Source organism: Eurypyga helias, unplaced genomic scaffold (genome assembly GCF_000690775.1).
Source record: "Eurypyga helias isolate BGI_N326 unplaced genomic scaffold, ASM69077v1 scaffold45356, whole genome shotgun sequence".
Lineage (NCBI taxonomy): Eukaryota > Metazoa > Chordata > Aves > Eurypygiformes > Eurypygidae > Eurypyga > Eurypyga helias.
The window spans coordinates 1,839-23,623 of NW_010257027.1; the positions used below are offsets into that span (position 1 = coordinate 1,839).

At 40.2% G+C, this 21,785-nt stretch overlaps 1 protein-coding gene across 1 annotated transcript; it reads right to left on the reverse strand.

The window, feature by feature from the left end:
* Nucleotides 1–1,791: 1,791 nt before the first annotated feature.
* DNAJB14 (DnaJ (Hsp40) homolog, subfamily B, member 14) lies at nt 1,792–20,891 on the reverse strand. The gene is made up of 7 exons (XM_010153850.1): nt 20,725–20,891; nt 11,773–11,918; nt 8,516–8,701; nt 8,020–8,114; nt 7,235–7,344; nt 5,831–6,003; nt 1,792–2,786 (listed from the first exon to the last, which is right to left on the reverse strand). The coding sequence occupies exons 1-7, from the start codon at nt 20,880–20,882 to the stop codon at nt 2,662–2,664; spliced, it is 993 nt and encodes a 330-aa protein (XP_010152152.1). The 5' UTR covers nt 20,883–20,891; the 3' UTR covers nt 1,792–2,661.
* Between the last annotated feature and the right edge of the window lie 894 nt (nt 20,892–21,785).

Sequence of the window (21,785 nt, forward strand, 5' to 3'; positions counted from 1 at the left end):
CTTGCTCACAAGAAAATACGCTCTGAACTTGGCAGCAGAGTATCTTCCCTGGATTTGCTGCAGGAATGAAGTTTCTGAAGAAAAAAACCTTCAGACTTGAGACGAAAGTAACAATCCTGAGGAAAGACACACCCACCTGGAATATTAAAAGAACGTTTGCAGGCCGTATTTAAAGCAGGTTCATCTTGATGCTTCAGGAAATAATTGCAACCTTCTGCATACTACTGCGTATTTCAGACTGTGCAACTATTTAATCTGTTAATCGCCAAGCAGTGTTCTTCCACCAGGATGAACATATTGTTTCCTTCTTTGAAAATGGCAATTGCAATGGATAATCCAATGAAATGTAGCAGCCTAGGTCTCACTTTCAAACTGCTGGGACGTCTGTGTTGCCATATAGGGACAGCAACCTAACCAACCTAATGCAGCTCAACATGGGCCTGTTCGCCTGCTTCTCATGCGGCAGAAATAACTGCAGGGCAGACACAAGCCACCCAGTCGTTACAAGCAGCTTTGCTCAGACCATCTCTTCACTCTGACTTCACTGTTCTGCTACCTGACAAATGCATTACAAATCCCTTTCCCTCTTCGCTAAAAGCAGCACCTGCGAGCTCAGGCTCGTGTGTGAAAGGGAAGCCCCGAGTACTTGCTAAAGTTTTTGGAACAAGTTTCTTCTGCAAGAAGACACAGGAGTACCAACATGTACTTTGATAGCTTGTTTTCATTAGTGTAATTACAATACATTCTGGACAGTTACAAAACCCGGGGAATAACGTTTTCTCCATAAATTTCTACTGCAAACTTCAAACATTTGGGTGCCTTTCCATTACTTTTGCACTCTTTTCCTATAATCTTAGTACGGACATCCAATACAGCAACCCTTTTGTCTTGCTCTGTTTCAGCAGCTTTCAGTTCTGCCTTGTGCCTCAGGCCTTGATGTCGCCCCTGGATGCTGGTTTAGCTGCGTAGTTAGAAAGGCTGCGGCTCATCCCTGTCACGTTACACCAGTTCAACAGAGGATGTTTCCAGTGGGACAGTTTAGAAAAGGTGTATATGCTAAATGCCTTCTGGGTCCTTTACAGGTATAGCATCTAGTGTATGCCTGAAGTCAAATCCTGCTCGAGATCAGAAGGAATTCCAGTGAAATTAGTCAAGTATTTAAACTTTCAATTTAGGAGGAGATTTTGGCTCCACGTATACAGATAGTGTTGTTCAACGACGGCAGTTTTCTCAAACAACAAATACTACCCTTATTACAAGCCACCTGGCATTCTCAAATCCAAGAAACATTCTCCTTGCACAGCGCTGTCAAAATGTAAAACCATCAGCTACTGAACTGAAAAACACTGTCATGGCACTTTTGATAAACTCTGTACTTATTTAAGTACTCTGCTGCTTGTAAACACCTCTTTGCATCAGCAGGTGTGGCTACGTAGAGCTCCCACGTGCAGGCCGCTGAGTTACACGCTACTGCACGTAGGAGCTGAATGGTATCTTTGCTCATTTACACAGGTCACAGTCCAGCGAAATGCATGCCCTTCCGCTTCCACCCCGGGGTCAGGTGACACCGCTCTGACCACAGCAGCATGCTGCAAACTAGCCAAGCATTTAAATAGCTGGCAAAAGTGCTGAAAGGCACGTAGCTTCTCCTTAGCAGTATTTCCCTGCTCCACTTGTAGTGCCCGTTGAGGAATCAGTGTTGGGGCCTAGCCCGAGATAAAAAAATAGTAATAAAATGGAAGCCTCCCATGAAAAAAATTATGTCACCTTTTCTTTCTTTTCCTCCTTTTGAGCGTGAAGATTTTACTGTTGCACGTTTTCCTCTACCTTTCCCGTGAAAATTAAGGAAGCTATGGATGTGTGTTAACCATATATATAGACCTACCATTTGGAATACCAAATGGTAGAGCTGCTGTAACCTGCTGCAAGTACCAAAAGCAATCCTTGTAATGTCTGTACAGCATCTGCAAATATTTACTTTGAAGAGAGATTAGTGTAGTTCTTAGTTTTCTCATCATTGCTTAGAAATGCTAAAAAAACTACAACAGCTGAATGCTACTCTACGCCAGACCAATATACCCCAACAGATATTTAGGAATATATGCCATTATATTTAAAAATACCAAGTTCCTCTAAGCTGGTAAACCTAGAAGATTTTACATAGATTTAGAGATAAAATATTAAAAAGTCTTGTTTCAACTCCACACACTTGACATCTGAATAGGAGTGATGTAATCATACTATTTATTCCATCAGTGAGACAAAATGTTGTATGGAACTAATCTTTGAGATTTTAAATAGAAAGTCATTTAACTCGTATATACACAGTGTTCTTTCCACAGATATTTACATGGCAAATATGTTAGAGGAGAACCACTATGACTAAGTCTCTACAAGTATAGCATCCTTTCTGAGCTATTCTCTCTGCTGAAAGAATTCACAGAAGCTTTGAAGTAAAACCTAGACAATTAAAGTTACCTATATTTCACAGTAGGTAAAGAAGCCATTAAATGATATTTCAGCATAAGGTTTCTGGAAACAGCTACACAGTAGAGTTTTACATCCACCTCTCTTTTCCAGCATTCACGGTGAAACTAAATCTCTTCTGAATTTACAAGAGAGAGAACAGCGTATGTAAAGATGTACGTGCACAACTGTAGTTCATCCTCCTCGATAGAGGCTGGTCAGCCGTTCCAGTTCTTTGCAGTTGTCCATGGACATGGAGTCTGCTTTCTTTCGGAGACGGTCATCTCGATATACTTTTGCTGCATAAAGTAAGTCTGTTTCTTTAAGGAAAAAAGGAGAGAGAAGATTTTTCAGGTTAAAAACGGAATACTTCGCACATGATACATTCCTTCTCAGAGCTGTCCAAAACACCTAAGGTTTTATCCTTGCCCTTTTTTCCTTCTGTCTATTCTAACTGCCCACAGACACCACCTAAGCAGCACTGCTACAGCTTCACTTGGCTGGATCTTCACAAGCATTTCATTTTTTGAGCAGTGAAAGTGGTAACAGCCTTCCAGCGCCCTCAGATTCCATACAGCAGTACCCGATTGAAAAACAAACAAACAAAACCCTACTACTTCTGTCAGACATCAGTAAACAATACAAATATAGGCCTCACCCAGCGATCTGAACATATAACTGACAGCCCTACCATCCTGTCTGTGCCTTAAAATCCATTCTGAATGTTAAGCCCATTACGTCAACTGATGCTGCTTCAGACTGCTAGAGTTCAGAGTTATTAATGAAAGAGCCCTCTGTATCATCCTGGTGTTCGACGGCTTGACATTGCTGAGGATTTTAACTCTGCAAATCTTTTTCAGTCCTTCAACTCAAAATCGACTAGCAAGGCCTTCTTAAATGTCACTCAACGCTGGAAAAGTTTTAACTGTCAAGGAGCTCCAACACACAACAGGCATTTTAAATTTGTAAAACCACAAAACCAGATGTTTCTGTAAACAGAGAAAATCTACTAGGGGCTGCTTTCTCAAAATCAATTTGGGTAGTTTTCACAACCTGATAAATTGCAAATAGCAACAGTCACCAACTTCAGGTTATTTTTCTTCTCTATACTAGGGTCAGGAGTTTCTCTTGTCATCACATTTTTCCCAGTAAATATGTACATACAGGAGTGTGGGCCTCTTTGCACTGTCCAGGACTCTGTTCATGCTTAAAAAAGTAAGCACACCAAGAATAGGTTTAGATTAGATATTTAAATCTATTCTAAACCTACTTAACTTCCTCTATAGGAGGTTCAGATTAGGTATCAGGAAGAAGTTCTTCCTGGAGAGGGTGGTGAGGCACTGGAACAGGTTGCCCAGAGAAGCTGTGGATGCCCCATCCCTGGAAGTGTTCAAGGCCAGGCTGGATGAGGCTTTGAGCAACCTGGTCTAGTGGAAGGTGTCCCTGCCCATGGCAGGCGGGTTGGAACTGGATGGTCTTTAAGGTCCCTTCCAACCCAAACCAGTCTGTGGTTCTATGAATAAATGCTGAAAAATGGGAAGGGTATCCCTCCTGAGATGGAAATTGCCTAACAACGAAACGTTTTCAAAGATATTTAGACAGTAAATACAATATAGGAGAGAGAAACGTAACATGCCAGTAAATCTGACTGTAATGACGGGGTCATTACAAACTATCCTTCCAGATCAACACTCCATGGAAAAAATGTACAAATAATATGTCCCCTTCTTGTGGTGCTGGATTACATCTTGTGTTCAATCTTTGTTAACAACCCACCTATCATTTGTATAAACTATTGTGCTATAAGCTCATCAATCATTCATCTAGCAACCACTTGTAGGTGAAAAATCAGGTATTCATGTCACAAAGAGTGAACATATTCAAACATTTCAAGATGACCAAAGGACAACCTAGCGGGAAAAAGATGAGGTTTTTCTATTTGCTATAAATTATACCCAAAAATTCTTTGATGCTTTCTTCTATTTGAAAAAATCTGTGAAAAATTATTCTGATCAAATCTGGTGTTCTGGGGCAATAATCTGAAAGTTTTCCCGCAAAGCACCGGTGTTTCTCTTGCACAGGTGTGACCCCATCAGCAGAGTTTTCTGCCCACAGGTCTCTCCTGTGGGCAATTCGTAAAACCGTGGAGATTTACTGGTGCATAAGCAACGCGTACTGACAAGGAGCCTAACGCCTCCAGGAAGCACTGGCCCTGTATGCACGGACAGCGCAGGTTGTATAGGTACAGGCCCACCGTAATGAATGCGTGAAGTCCTGTTTGGGCATCTGGCTACCTGTGGTGCTGGGCTGTCTTTTACAACTGGGAGAAGCTAAGGGACCATCTCAGCTGAAAAGGCCTGGCATCACTGGACTGCAGAGAGCCAAGTTGTGCAGGAACACACAGTTTCTCTTGGAGAGGAGCATTCTGTTTGCTTCTGGCCAGTTTACTGACAGTTCATGAATGACTTAGTTATCCAGTAAGCTATTACTGATGTTTACCAGCTGAAGAGTTGAAATAATCTGGTTTGAACACTGATGTCATTTTAGCAGCGCTGCTCTCACAGAGCATGAAAGGCTCAGAAAACGGTCTTAGATAATAGAGTAACAGTTTAAATAGATGGTGATTTAGGGATGGCCGAGGCTATTCAACGTTCTTACGCGTCAACACTGAATTCTCGGCTTCTGAAAGCTCTTTGTATAAAGTAGATTGGAAAAACAGAGGGTAAACTAAAAGAAAAAAAAACAACCCTTTTTTTAAGGTCTGATAAAGCCAAGGTACCAAGTCAGGGAGAAAAATTATTCAGCACTGGCAAAAGATTAAGCACTGAGTTACAGCTTACAGTGTTGTATAGAACACGCTGCCTGTCCCTGGTCACCTGGAAAAGCAGTGTTTGTATGTACTGCGGTCCACAGCAGATTATTTATTGCTTCTCTGGAAACACACGTGCAAGCTTTTGTTTTCTTTATTTATTTGTATAAAAGCACCTAGGGAAATGAGATATTTCCACGAAAAATAACGTGGAAGAGATTCCAAGTATTCTTAGCTTTTGTCCTTAACCTAGAGAAATTTCTTTCTCATTATCAATTCACAGTAGTCTTCTAATTTTCCGAGAAATGATCACAGACAATAGGGTACCAGGTTAAAATTGTGGATGATTTCCAGATGGCTGTTAGGTCACTGAGTAAAACACAGAAATTAAGTGACACTGGGGACACTGAGAAGTGAGAAACAGTAGGGAACTTTACGCTTACTTTCTCATGAAGATATTTTAATACTGCAAGCACTTCATTCTTGCCTGAGGCAATCTTTTTTTTTTAACAGTAAGGCATGTTTTCATGAAACTGCACATATTGCCAAACTTACTTTGTTGCCTCTCCTTCCAACAGTTATTACGAATGTTGGACACATAATCCTCTTCCACACTCTTTTCCACTTTCTGTAATGACACTCCTTTGTATTCATTTCTGAAGTCCTTGTTGACGTAATAAATGACACGCAGGTTTTCTGTCTGCATTTTTATGGTTTGTCCTGTACTTCTGCAAAAAAGTAGGGGTGGGTGGGTGTGTGAGAGATATTAGTCTTTTTTTTACACCACAAATAGACTTTTAAAAAATATTGCTATTACAAAAGGAGAGCACATCACTAAATTTTCCATTTCAAGACAAGTAATGAAATGAATGGGTGTATAACCTACAGAGAATACAACTACTACATTTACCTGAACATTAAACTTCCTCTGCTTAAACCTTGGGAAAAAAAACACTTTAGTAAGACACTTGTTTTGTATCTCTTTAGTCAAATATAAGCTTTGGTAATAGAAAATTACGTTCAACTTAAAGAGAAAGAAAAACAGGTCACTATTCTGTAGCAATCCCAGTACAGGCATCTCCATTCTAAAGTGTTTTCTGACAGCCCTGAAAAATCCATTTTCCTGCTGGCATTGCGTGGATTAAAAATCAAAGATTGCGTGCAAACATTTTGTCAGAGAAGTGTGTATAAGCATCACAACAGCTTAGCTGCAGACATGAAAAACATCACACTCTGGAAATAAAGAACTTTAAAAATAAAAGAGAGGAGAAAATAAACCTTTCTGTTGGGGGGGCTGACAGACCTTTAAAACCATTGTGGTGAATGGGCTAAGCCTACCAGCTAGTTGCATACTTGATTATTTATTTCTCTCAAGGAAAAAAGTTATACATATCCTACTGCCCAAAACAGGTAAGTTTCACTGTAGAATTCTTTTCAAGAAAATTTAGATGAACTATTTTATGATCACCTAGACTGGAGCAAAGAACAGACAATTTCCCCAGCCTTCATCTAGTTCATAACTTAAATAAGGATAAGAGAGTTGCTTTCAAGTACTTCACTTGCTGCAAGAACAGATGACCCCTGAAAGAATAATGAGCCTTAGGAGGGTTCAGGATTTGATTAAGCATGCTGGAGATGCAAACACTTTTGCAACATGCTACATTGCATAGACCCACTGTCTCATATTAGAAGACCTCCTAAACTCCAGGCATTGCTGACCTCTTATCTCCATTAAACTCTCACAGCATGTTCTTAACACCTAAATTTCAAAACTTGAAATTTAAAAAAAAACCCTTGAAATTTAGGTGTCAGGCTTCTCTATACCCTCCCTCCCTCTCCTCACTTTGGGAAAAATCAAAGACCAACGAATGGAAGGCTCTATAAAATGCTTCTAAGTGGGAGAGGGTGATAACATCCTCCCCTCTCTGTCTTAAGCTAATGTAATCAAGCGATACTTACGATCGTGGGTATAAGGCATAAGGAGGGTTAGATACCATCAGCTGGCTCAACAAGGAGACAAGGATCAACACAATAATAGGCATCAGCTGAATGAACATAGAGAAACCTCCCTAAGGAACAAAACAGATTCGGGTATTTCATAAAACAGCACCAAGTAAACAGGTAAATTTGACAAGATTTAACGCTAAGTGTGACTTTCTGCTTCAAGCATCAAAAGCAGCTGAGAAAACTGAAACTACAAACCTGCAAACACTGTGGTATTAGATTAACTTTCCAATGCATACACAATATTCATACAGTACTCAAGCTGCAAGAGTTCACAGGTTAGCATGTAGCCACAAGCAGTTACCAAATGTATGCAATTACACTGTACATCGTGATTTGGTCTCGTCTATGCAGTGATATGTCATTGTACAGGACTATATATAAATCATATTGATGCGTACTGAGCCTTAAGTACAATTCTTACTTCAGTCCAAATACATTTTTAAATGTAGACAAGGATTAGCGACCAGAATTAGTGGCATATTTAGCCTAATACTACCAGTCACTAGCAAGATAGTGACATAGAACAACAGATTTACAAAACCAGGCTGTTATCTTCTCAAATTTGCACATCTCCTTACCAATCGGTAAGACTGTCACCTGCCAAAGTTTTAAAATATGTAACTGGCAAGTACAAATCCTCCTCAACAGGACAGAGCTCCTGTACAGTCATACCACTGAAAGAGACCACCAGAAAATGTCACAATCCACAGTTGAAAGTCAGTGGTGCTTAAACATACATCACCCCTCTCTTCCTCCCTTTCATGTCCACTCTGACGGTGCTGATTTGGATGACTGTAGCCAGCACGACCATTAGAAAATGAATGTACACTACCTGAGGAAAGAAACACCCACATTAAAATCATGTTAAAAAAAAAAAACTATTTAGAGGTCAATACAGAAGCAACTACATAAAGCATTTAATATTACTGCCCAATGACACATAAAATAACTCTAAGATATCTTACAGTTTCAAAGCTGTTTAAATATTTTAAGCTCTAAGACAACTGATTTGTTATTTCATGTGCCACAGATTCACCATAGTAACCCCAAACAACTGAACTCACATTTTTGGGATTTAGCAACACTTAGGGGAAAATAAATTACGATGCAGATTAAAGAGTTGGGTCCGAGGCAGGTTGGAGTAATTTTACTGTTTTAGAATGCCACAAACTCTAATGCCAGTCTGGGCAGTATCACTGTATCCTGATATATTACACTGATATACACAAATACCTGTTGGAAAGGCCCCTCCAAAAAACATGTTGAATAGATCCTCTGGAGTAATATCTGCCTCACAACCTCTATGGAAGTTGAATCTACCGTTGCTAGGGTGATTGCACGTTTGCTCTTCACTGCCTGTGAAGTCATACTGCTTTCGTTTTTCTGGATTACTCAGCACAGCATACGCATTTCCAATTTCTGAAGGAAGGAATAAGAGACAACTCCCATAAATGAAAGATAAGAGCTATTCCAGCATGAAAATCGCAATTTCAAAGTCAAGAATAGGCAGTGAACTGCATCCTTTACTGTATGTTACAGATTAACTATAGTACAACAAGGTCCAGAAACATCTCAAATTTTCTTTGCGTAGCTTCCACTAAGTTTCCCACCAACGTTATTCAAAAGCCTTTTATTCTCTTGAACTAGGCAGAAGGCGAGATCCTTTTTTGATCCTTTTTCTGGGGGAACACCTACACCTGTGGAAATGTTCCCTCTCACTGCAATTACACAAAAAAAAAAAGCATCAAGCATTACAATGAAAGCTTTGAAGTAGGGTAATTGCAAAGTTCAGGCTGCTCTAGCAGCCTCGCTCAAAAACATCATAGACTCAGATTTTCTTTGGTTTCATTTTGTAAGTCGCACTTCTTCCAATGCATCACCTTTATTGTCTACAGAAGTGAGAATGTATCTTTTTATATGCTTCGTATGATATTTTATGAATTACGTCAGTAACACAAAGTTTTGCTGCCATAACATGAAGAGGAAAGTGTGCGTGCATGACAGGACACGCGTGTTCCCAGGGTTATCAAAACGACCTTAGCATTTGGAGTGCCTGGCCTGGATGCTTGTCCCCATTCATGCTACATTATCACAAGTGAACAACTTCAGTTTTGACAGTAGAAAGGGAAAAATTGAGTTAGGTGACCATCAGTGTGAAAACCACAGGCTCTGCTGGGTTTACAAGCTCTGACCCCAGCTGCTCTGCACAGACATACAGCTCGTGCAGACTGAAGGAAAATGTCTGTTGGCACTCAATGAACGATCTTCAGTCGCTTGTATCTAAAACCCTTTCTGTTTTCCTTTCTTCTCTCTCCTCCAGGCCTCTCCAACAAAAGGCTTCTTTTGCAGCCAACCAACACAAGGCATAGGGCTTATGTTTTTCAGTCCGGAAAAGCCATTAGTCACCAAAAGTTTGCAAAAGGTGCAATATTATGTTGTCAACACAGGCAAAGACTGCATCTTTGCATAATTAATGTTTTCAACATTATCCACTCTACAAAAAATGTTAATGAGTCTTAGACATGTGCCTTTTAAGATGCCCTTAGAAGTAATTATCAGCAATTAGTTTAAGTGGGGGAAGAACCCAAAGAAACGCAGCCTGGCAGTTTGAACTGAGAGCATGACATAGGCTAGTGACACCAATATTGCTACAAGGTTCTTCTGTTACTCAGCATGAGGATAAAACTGGTAGTAAAAATTCAGATTTTCCCAGCAATTAATAATTTAGGGAGACATAAATCAGGTGACTGCACATAAAGTGAAAATGCCATGCTGTCACAGTATGGTCAGTATATATTTTTAACTATTTGTTACTTGCTTTTGATTATTTGACGCTAATTCACAACAGATTGGACGCAAATACAATTTTCTGTAAATAAAGGACATAAAAAAATGAAAAAAAAACCTGCTCAAAAGTTTCAAAGGGAAGACTTTTGATGAAGTTGGTAAAAGAAATTCCAAGAGATTAGAAGTTATTATATTTACACAAACTTTTTAATCTAAAATATAACCTCAGGAAGACTGCTTAATACGACGGAAGAGTAGTACTAGGTAGCTCAAGCTCTAAGTACCTTGCCTAACATCAAACTCAATTCTGTCTCCTAATGGGACCTTTCCTTAAAATAAAGAATTATTATGAAATAATAGCTATTATTATGAAATCCTTTTATCAGCTGGATGTCAGAAACTCATCAGATACCTGTAACGGCAAACTAAATCATAAATTCACTCAGCAATACAAAGATTACAATAATTTCAATGCAGGCAAAAAAGCTAGATTTTGTTAAATAATTTTTAGTGAACAAGATTATCCTACAAAATTTTCTGTTCATTTACTCATCTAGTTAAAAGGCAGAAAGTGAAATTAAGCCAAAGCAATCAAACTTCTACAAAGCGCTAATGTTAAATAAAAGATTAAATAATAAGGAACTAATTTCTTACTTTCCAAGATTATTTAAAATGCTATTAACAAGGAAGAATTATTTTATTCATAGGGATGGAGACAATTTTTTTGGATAAGGCCATCACTCAGCTGCATTAAAGTAATCATTAGCAATCAACTTTTCTGCTATGTTCTATCTACTTTTCATCTGGAATTGTTAATATAGTATTATAACTCCCCCTAAAAGTCTGTATCAGAAGTCTTCCTCAGAAATTTTTTTTCATTCTTTTTCCCCTTCCCCAATTTAGGAGTTTTATCTGATTGCTATTTTCAAAAGTCTTCATGTCAACCTTACACATGAAAAAAATAAGTAAGATTCAGATTGATTATTTAATAAAAACCCAATCAGATTGTTTATTTATGCACAAACATTTTTTACAGATTAACATTTTTCATCATCTGTGTCTGAGATGAAGGTGTAGTTTTCTTTAAAAAGCTTTTTCTCAGTAATTTTCCTTGTGCAGAGCTAAGCTTGGCAGCCTTAGATCAGGTCAAGTCATTGTAAATGCTACCCCACAAAATGGTCCACGGAGGCTATTTATAAGGCCATGTTTAAACCCAACTGGTTTTGTGTGGAAAAGTAGAAAAACTACACACGTGAGGAATTCTAAGGCAAAGGTAACTTGACAACACATGATTAAATAAAAACTGCATTTTGCTATCAAGTATTAGTTTGGTAGTTTTCAAGCTCAAGTATAGTAAAGATTCAAGTTGGTAGGATTTGATTGACTACATTAAGTCAACAGCAGTAAAAAAGTGAAATTTGCTTTCGCAGATCAAGTATTCGCTCTTTGTACCTGAAAATTACAGTCAGTCCCCTAAAATCAAACCCTACTGAAAAAGGCCACATTATTTATCTATACTTCTAGGTATATGTTAAGATAATAAAGGTCAAATCTTTTCTGGGGTAAAAATGACTGTTTAATATTAGCTACAAAACACCACATCACCAATTCTGTAAAAAGACAAGTAATCAGTGCAGATGGATTTCTTTTAATCTGACAAAGTTTAATCATAAAAGAAATTTTAAGTAAAAATGGTATTTTACTTTTAAAAGCCTCTGTTGCTCCAGGTGCATGGTTTTTGTCCGGGTGAAATTTCAAAGCAAGTTTTCTATAAGCCTTCTTTAGGTCTTCTTCACCTGCATCCTTGGACACCCCAAGGACCTCGTAATAGTTTTTACATTTCTTTATACTGCAAAAGAAAATGAAGTAAAATGTTGTAAATAGAAATATGTAGAAGTAGATGTTAGAACAGCTGCAAATGAGGTCATACACTGCACTGATGCAACACATTACACCTCTTGCTTTCAATATAAAATATAAAAAAAATCCACGAATGTAATTTTTTAACATAAACTCACTACTGGGCACAATAAACTATTGTACCCAGAATTACCTACTACATACATTTACTTCCACTGTAAAGATACTACAGTTGTAAGAAAATATTTGTTTCCAATCTCTGCAGCATTTCCTCATCCCCAGTGATATGAGTATTACAGTTAGTAATGCGTAAAACGATGATGCCACATTTACTTCATAGAGCTAGTGGGTAGGAAGGCCTGTTTTGACTGTCAACAGCAACGGCACTTTGGTATGCATGCTATAAAACAACAAACAGTACCGCCCTTTCTCCAAACAAAATCAAGTCATAACACCATTCAAGCACTCGCTTTTCAGGGAAGTAAGGTATGTGAGAACACCTCTGCTGGCCGGGAACGCACCTGGATCTGAACAAACTTTCTGTATGCATTGATACAAGTTCTACAAATACACGAGCATCTCTATTTCAACATTCCTCGCTCTGTATGAAGCGATGATTTAATACCTCAACCACATCTTGTATCAAATCACCCTCATACCCTGACGTAGGCTGAATGGCCAGTCTCAAACAAAGAAGCCTCTGAATTTGTGACAGCCACCCGACTTCTCCCTTGCGTGTCCTCGTCAGGGCGGGCACACTCATAGCAACACGGCCTGCAACAGACCTCTAACCAATCCTCCCCATTATTCACGCTGCCCTCCTTTCTGCTGCACAGGATCAATGCTGAGACACACAACCACTGTTTAGTGCCCTGTCATCTTCAGATCTCAGCCAAGCCAGTGCTCTTACAAACCTCAGCAGCACACAACCTGCAAGTGTTCCGCCTGAGGAGCACTGCTGCACGTGATTCACGGTGAATTGTGTGGAATACGCACGTACATACAGGAATTTTGCAGAGTTTAGCAGGACTTCGGTTTAGACAGATCAAACTTTAAAGCTAAATACCTTAAATGACTGTACAAATGCAGAGGGGCCAAGACTCACATCTAAGCCTGAATTCTCAACAACCTTGTGCTATGAAGCCCTTGCTACACCTTGTCATCAGATAACAGTTTTATAGGATTCCCTTGACACTTCAAAGCAAAAAGCATCTGTAAGTAGCTAGCATCTAGTTAATGCAAAGTTTCCTACAGGGAGGGAGTTAGTGACTTCTTACTGATCACAATTCAGGGCAATCACTACAGGGTAACAGCTTGGTTTTTGCCAGCTCAGCAAAGCCCATGCGAGTTTTGCACCAAAACCTGTACTGCCGCAGCTCTGCACTGGGGACGATGAGACAAGTGAATTTGATTAGAAGATGCTTTCCAATCAAACAAAATTGTCAGTGTTTGTCATGCACTCCCGAAAGACAAAACTTTCTGACCTCACAAACTCCACGTGGTAAGTCAGTTTATAGCAGGACAAATGGTACGGGGTCACCAGTGCAACCCACCAGGCTTCTCAAACAAGCCTGGAGTGCACACCACATCCCTCCTCCGCCTTAAGTTGACAGGAATCACAAGCTTTGCACAGAGACTCTTCAAGACTTAACTCCTCTTCCTCCAAACTACCACTGTCCTGATAAGAACTTCATATGAGAAAGCCAACCATATCCTGGGCTGTATCCAGAGAAGTGTGGGCAGCAGGTCTAGGAAAGTGATTCTCCCCCTCTACTCTGATCTCCTGAGACCCCACCTGGAGCACTGTGTCCAGCTCAGGAGTCCACAACATTGGGAGGATATTGACCAGTTGGAGCAAGTCCAGAGGAGGCCACAGAGATGCTCAGAGGGCTGGAGCACCTCTGCTATGGGGACAGGCTGAGAGAGTTGGGCTTGTTCAGCCTGGAGAAGAGAAGGCTCCAGGGAGACCTTATAGCACCTTCCAGTACCTGAAGGGGCTACAAGGAAGCTGGGGGGGGGACTTTTTGCAAGGGCCCGTAGTGACAGGACAAGGGGTAACTGGTTTAGATTGAAAGTGAGTTTAGATTAGACATCAGGAAGAAGTTCTTCACAGAGAGGGTGGTGAGGCACTGGAACAGGTTGCCCAGAGAAGCTGTGGATGCCCCATCCCTGGATGAGGCTTAACCTGGTCTAGTGGAAGGTGTCCCTGCCCATGGCAGGGGGGTTGGAATTGAATGGTCTTTTAAGGTCCCTTCCAAGCCAAACCATTCTGTGATTCTATGATTATTTCCAGCTCTGGGAGCTGCTGAAGCCATGGCCAAACCCATCCTTGTCCCTCAGCAGAAGCAGGCTATTTTGGACATTCCTCACTCCTCAGTATCAGTTCAATCCCTTGCCTGGAGTGTTGAACTGTTCTGTGGAGATCTGACAGTGGAGAGCAGACGGATGGAAGGAACCATCCCCTTCCATCTTGTCTCCTATCGCAGGCTATGCAACATTGGCCAGCAGAGGCTGGGAAAAATAGGAGTGAAACCAGTGGAGACCTTGGAATAGACCCATCACTGATGTTACTTATGGCTTTTAACTGCACCTGAAACCCCTGTCCTTCAGCACTCACCACCAACTTTCTGAAGGCTGCACTTCAAATTGTTGTTCGGTTGGTTTTGCTGTACTCAAGGCACTGCAGTCCCCAGTGTTAATCTTCTTGCATATGTAAACTCCACACAGATTTTCCTTTTTAAATAGCAATTTACACATTCCCTGATTAGGAACTGCCCCTTTTGTACCTAATAATTTTTTTTATGTTTATTTCTGGCTTGTTGGAAGTTTGGTGCTTTTGCTATTAATTTGTTTGGGGGCTTATTTTTTGTGAATTGCTTTTCATCCCTGGTTTGATCCCTTCTGTATCTGAATTACTATCAAATTATTTCTGTTGTTTAGCTAATTTCTGTGCTTGCTGAACTGTTAGTCCCCTGCCAGGATCCTGGCACTGTCCTTCTGGTTAACAGACTTGCTAGCTGTTTTAGGAGGGCACGTTGCTGATGTTCCCAAAATAATATCTGACTTTAAGAGAACAGACTTCTCCAACAGCAGGAGGGCAAGCAATGGCCTATATTCCCCCACAACATGTTGACAGACATCTCTCATCATGACTTGCAAAGCTCCACTATCCCAGCTTGCAGTTGACAACCCACCTGCATAGAACTGGTCAGCCAGCTTCAAACTGCAGCAATAGCCAGTTCTGCCTGACAATGGCCTCCTCTCTCCATGCTCTGACAGCTGAAGGCAGAGGAAGCCCTTCAGGTCCTGAAATGTCTGCGCTCACCTGCTGAAATTCTGAGGCTACCACCATTGGGTCTCCTGTAACTACAAAATGATGTTATCGTACTACTGTGCTTCTTGTTTCACTTTGCAAATCTACAATTCAGATTAGGTCAGCATGAGCAACTTTTATTAGGTTAGCAAAACCTATGATAGATGCCTGCATTTCTGTAACAAATACCTGCAGTGACAGAGTCAGAGTGGTTTGGGTGGGAAGGGACCATAAAGATCCTCTAGTCCCACCCCCCTGCCACAGGCAGGGCCCCCCTTCCACTAGACCAGGTGGCTCAAAGCCTCATCCAGCCTGGCCTTGAACACTTCCAGGGATGGGGCATCCACAGCTTCTCTGGGCAATCTGTTCCAGTGCTTCACCCCCCCCTCCGTGAAGAACTTCTTCCTGATATCTCATCTCAATCTCCCTGCTTTCACCTGTTCCCCCTTGTCCTGTCACTACAGGCCCTTGTAAAAAATGCCCCCCCAGCTTCCTTGTCGGCCCCTTCAGGTACTGGAAGGTGCTATAAGGTCTCTCCAGAGCCTTCTCTTCTCCAGGCTGAACAAGCCCAATTCCCTCAGCCTTTCATCATAGGAGAGGTGCTTCAGCCCTCTGAGCTTCTTTGTGTCCTCCTGGACCCACTCCAACCCCTCGATAACTTTCTGATGTTGCGGGCCCCAGAGCTGGACACAGCACTCCACGGGGGGTCTCACGAGATCAGCTTACAGGGGGAGAATCCCCTCCCTCAACCTGCTGGCGACACTTCTCCTGTTACAGCCCAGGATATGGTTGGCTTAAATCCATAATAATGAATTTTTGAGCAGGACTAGGTATTTCAAAGGGCCTTCCAAAGCCTCTGTCTACATGCACAGGGACAACCCAAGACAAATACTCTGAGCACGCTCTCCAAAAGCTTGTGATGGAAGCCACAATTATTTCTCCCAATGGTAATCTGAAGTGAGTAGCACAGTGAGCAGCATTTTGAATGTTAGTGTCAAAGAATGGAGCAAGAAGAAGCTACAGTGACTTCTGAGCCCAGAGACAAAACCACAGTATAACGTACACAGATCAAGTGTACCATGAGGCAAATAGCACCCTGCAGCTGAAATGGGAATGAGCCAGTCAGTTTGGATGACATAAGCGTGGTCAGCAAAAGGTGCTCTAGATTGGGAAGAGAAGGTCACAGAGTTGTTGAGGAAATCAAGCTGGTATCAGCATATCCCTAGTTTCCAAAATGAATGTACCAGAAGTTTCAGACCCGTTTTAATGATAGATTCAGCAACATATTAGGGTGCTTAGTACCTTGCTCCTGGATATACCTCATCAGTTTGTTTCTCCTGTGTGTTTTAAATGAAATACTCAAGGCTGTGTTTACATCAGCATACTTTTCTCAAGATTATGTTTAGGCTTTTATTTTAGCTATTAAAAATGTAGATTAATGCACGAGCATTTGGACGAAGTCCATCATATCTTCTGTGTCACTTTTCCATGACAGGCTCTATGACTGATTCCCATGTTGACTTTCTCAACAATTCAACTGTATATTTCAACAATTCACAGTGGTTCTAGCAGACTAATTAAAGGCATGCCCTGATTTCTTTGCCTTTTTTTCTTCTCTCCATTTTAGCATATGTTGATTGCTTTTATTATTCCACTTCCAGTTAATTATCTTCTTGACCCCATGTTAAACAGGCACAATATATCTCTCTGCTGAATTCACATTAGTCTCAGCAGAAGGCCTGGAAAAAGTCAGTCACACAATTGCATTCCTTGTAGTTTAATCCATGAAATGTGTAGAGGCAATTTTTTTTTGTTTACTTATGAAATTTAATCCTGCCTTGCAAGAACTCAGGCCTCTCTTGGTTTGTTTTGGTTATAGCACAAATATCCAAATACAAAATTTCATTCTTCTGCTTTCTTCCAAGGGGTAAGCCCTGGCAGGGCAGGAAAAGCAGTATTCCATCACATTTTTCTGAAGACAGCAATCCAACTTTAGCATGCTACTAATCACAGCATTATCTTTCAGACATCAAAAAGGTAATACGGAATATATGCTACAGCTTATTTACTAAAAAAGAGATCTCAAACACCATCTGAATTTGAAGATGATTTACAGGGAGACTGTATAAAGTGTACAACCTACCTAAATCTCCAAAATTACTTTTTTTGAAATCATGTAGTAGAGAACAGATAATACACACTTCACAGTACAAAAAGAACTGGGAATGATTAATACACAGCAGGGATTTTTTTTTTTTTTTTTAATTTCATGCTAGTCCACAGAATCTTTCTCAAGGGTCTGTACACTTCCTATCAATAGGCAGATGACATGCAGGTCACCTAAACTGTTAAGGCAACTTAATTCAGCCCTCAGTGACAAGATAAGCATCACCAAGAAAAAGTTGCACGTCCTACAGATGGTGTTTTCAAAGCATTTCAACTCAAAAGTAACAAAGTGCTTTTGGGTATGTCAAGCTTCAAACTCTCACAATGAAAGAGTGAGCATCACTCCCACAAAGAACAGAGTATCACCCATCACTTATGCAATCAGTGGAAAGACATTGCATCTGATGCTCCTCCCTGTCGAGCAGCCTGTTTAGAAGCTCATGTAATGCTCTACAGAAGTGTTACGGTAGCTTGCTAGTGATCAGTGTCCCCTGTGTATGTGGAAAAAGATAAAAAAAGCACTGAGGTGCTTGTTTGTACTCATACCTACATTACTGAAGTAACCCTGATGAAAATTAATGCAGTTAAATTAGTTATATTGCTCCTAGTGTATCTTCACTATGCTGCTTAAATCTATCGTCAGAAGCAAATTCAAGATAGCTGGACAACTCTAGGCATACTAATCAGTGGTCCAATTCAGAGAGCTCGGTCAGTCCCCGTCTGATTGCTCACTAGAGCTTATAAAAAAAGGATTGGAAATGGCATGTGTAGTTAAATCAGGAATGCTTTCTCTCAATCTATATTCAGTTACTAATACAGAACCAAAAACTCCTAGAGGGAAGAACGCTTGAGGATAATGACCACCTTTCAAATCATGAGCATACAAACCAACCTAGTTTGACAGAATAAAATTCATGGTAGGATTCAGAATTTATTTAAAACTCAAGATTTTGCTGCCTTGCCATCTAGAAATTTCTTTCCTTAGAGGAAACCAAGCACCCACCAACTAAAAAAAAATCATGCACGAAACACTATTGAAAACCACCTCTTTGGATGCAGCATTTTTTAAACCAATTCAAAGGTCCAAAAACCATTCCACTGTGGTATGGCAGAAGCGTACACTGGTGACTAGCTCTACTCTCTGAAGAATACCCTCCCCAGAGGGGCACGTTCCATTTAATTGGAAAAGTCTGAGGCCTGACTGAAGCAGTAACATATGCATCCTGTCATGTTTCTAACTAGAAAGCTCATTCTCACTGTGGTTTAAACATAAACCTTCCCTCAGCTATCATCACTGTGTTTTATTTTTCCATTAAGTTTAGCCCACTGTTTGTATTTAAGCCTGTTCTCCTTGGCAAGGCACACACATTTTTTAATTCTTAACCATTAATTTTCTAATCACCAACTGACAACACAACAAACTTTTCAAAACTTCCAACAAGAACTGGGGATTTGTTCTGTCGATTACTGCACATCTAAACCAAAATTCAGTGTCTCTCCAAAGGTTTATAAACTGCTATATCAAAGGACAGTAGCATCACTCAAGCTAAGGTCAAGACATTGTTTTAACAGCTGATTTTCTAAGTGGTCTATAAAACACAAACAAGCATGGGTTGTTCTGCAAGCTACTACAATTGCTTATTTGAAAAATCTGGAGACTTTTTAAACTCCCAAATTTTATATTCACAAAGCAGATTGAGGATAATCTTCATGCAACATTGCTTCTTAGTACCTATTTCAACTGTGTATAACTTCCATGAATACCCCTTACTCTGGTTCTGATCTCAACAAACTGGATGCATTTTATTTGGTATCTAGTGAATCCCTCCAAGGAAGCACTGCTCAATACCATGAAAGCACACCATGGGGAAAAAAATGGCTCTACAACATCATTTTACCCTAAAAAAAAGTAGACAACATTACTTTTTGGGTTTTGTTTATTTTGCCAGAAAGAACTTGCAGGAAGCCTGATGTCAAAGCAGACTGCAGCTCAGAATGGCACGTCACGGGTGAGTGAACACTGGCAGTAACACAGCCTTCCTTGTAGCAGCTTTCTGAGAATGTGTTACATGTCTTAATCTGATCTAAGCCTCATTTTTACAGAGGACTTCTTTCTGTGTATTTTGTCTCACACGTATCTGCACACACATATTTTTGTGTTCATTTTAACAGGTAATATTTCAAGGTTGCCAAAAATGTACATGCTTACTCAGGTTTTACTTTAGATGTATCATGAAGGGCAATAACATTAATTCAGAGGAGATGATGGTAAACAGAAAGCTCTACTACATAGCAACACCAAGAGAATAACCATGCCAGGGATGCTGCTGTCTACCTGCCTGAATGCAGACCTGCTGCGTCAACACAGAAAAGCTGCCTTTTCCTCACTGTTAGCACAGCTGAACAGACTAGTGAACTTCAGGAAACGATACCAAGATATCAACAGCAACATACATTTCACACACACACTCATTTCTGTTTTGAACAGAAGTTCATCCAATCTACACAAATGAGGAGACGAGGAACTCTTGATTCCATTTCTTTGAGATCCTTTGAAAATATGTGGGCTAGGCTTATCTGAAAATACAGATGGGGTTTCAGGCGTGCAATTTTAAAGTGGCTATACCCCTATTTCTTTAGCAGAAATCAAGGCACACATCACACATTTTTCTCACTAATACAGTCAAAAAGCACGTAACATGACTTAACAGTTACTTGCCTCAAACAGACATTTCTATTTATCTGTTTCTTTTTGCACAGCCTCCTTTCCTGGTATCACCCCATCTTAATACTATCATGCTGCACAAAGTCCAGACAGTTTATAATGCAACTCAGACTATGTGTTTCAGTTCTTCTCAGATACCTATACGTCCAGAATGAAATAGTTTTAACACTGGTTTGAGACCAGCCTATACAGCAAGTTTAGCTTAAAAATAAACTTTAGGAGCAAGCATATAATGTAAACTTAGATATCACGAGCATAAAAATATTTATGAAGAGAAGCACTGTCCTGCAAGTTGTGCTGTAGAACTTTCATGAGTTCTTCCATTTAACATGCGATCTACTTAATAACTATTTTGAGTATTTCCTCTTTTTTACATGAAGATGAGTATCTTCTCTCTCATAAAAAGTGACAGTGTTTCATATGTGTTTAAACACAGCAAAACTCTCCTCTTCCTTTTAGACCCAGTTCAGTACAAATAACCTCACTCAGCTAACTCTGAATTTTCTGTTGTTTCTTTAGATGCTAGAGCTGAAAGCATAAGAACATAAACACACAGACTGAAAAGCAGTGATTATTTAAGCAAGGCCATACCTGAATACTCCTTCCATTTGGTCTTTGGTGTAGCCTTTTCCACCTTCAGCTGCAGGAGCTGCATTGCTCTCCTTTGTGCTATCGGGCTTACTTTGATCATTGCTACCGTCTGGTTTTCGGCAGTAAGCACCTCCCCCAGCAGTACTTCCATTCTTCATAATAGCTTCCAACAAAACTATAAAACAACAGTATATCATAGTATCATTACAGGCATTAGCAATTAAGTTGGGGCTCTCAAGTGTCTTAAATGGGAGCACCACATTGTAAAAGACTAGCTGCTACATCGTCCTTCTTGATCACCACTTTGTACCACAAACATTTCTGAAGTCAGTCTACCAACCCCTTTTCATGACAAAACTATGGAACAGTGTTTCAAAATTGGTGGATGGACTCCCCCCCCCTTCCACCTCTGCCAAGGTAATTTAATACTGGAGACAATTTGTCCAGGTCCTTCATTTCTAGATAGTTTTTATAGGCACTGAATCCATTATCTGGAGCAAAAACATCAGAATACCTGAATAAGCAACTGTAATAGAAAAGAAGAACAAACCTAACACCGAAGAACCTGCAAACTATTCCATACAGAGACCAAGCCCATCTACAGTACATTTAAATTGCTACAGTACAAAGCTATTTGTAACCTGAGCCATTAGTGGCCACAAACTGATGCTCTATACCCCTTCCAGGTTGAAATTCAAACTACTGTTAAATGCCACAGATAAGTCAGGACTGGGCAACTACACCCAGCTCTTGAGACCTGTATCTTGAAAACCAGCATGCTGTAGCTAGATCTTGAAATCCTCTTTTCTTTCATGTTCCAAGAGATATCAAATTTAGCAGTTCTAATAAATCAGACAGTAACTTTTCTTTTCCTTTCTGGATATAAGTCTGTATTTTGCGGGTACCCGTCTTACCGATAAATCAAAAACAGTACCACTCCAACCTAAGGGACTGTAAACCAAGATAATGTGGATCAAAGATTATTAAACAGTCTACCTTTCCTGAAAAGAGATACCTTCAGAGCAAGATGGCAAACTACACAGGCCAAAAACAACTGAGTT

Bases quoted from the DNA above. Each gene is read 5' to 3' on its own strand.
- DNAJB14 (XM_010153850.1), bottom strand. From the start codon at position 20,882: ATGAAGAATGGAAGTACTGCTGGGGGAGGTGCTTACTGCCGAAAACCA. The intron at 8,702-11,772 runs GTAAAATACCAT...TCCTTCCTTCAG, and splicing joins AGCAACAGAGGCTTTTAAAA to AAATTGGAAATGCGTATGCT. The intron at 7,345-8,019 runs GTATGTTTAAGC...TTTGTTCCTTAG, and splicing joins GGGAGGAAGAGAGGGGTGAT to GGAGGTTTCTCTATGTTCAT.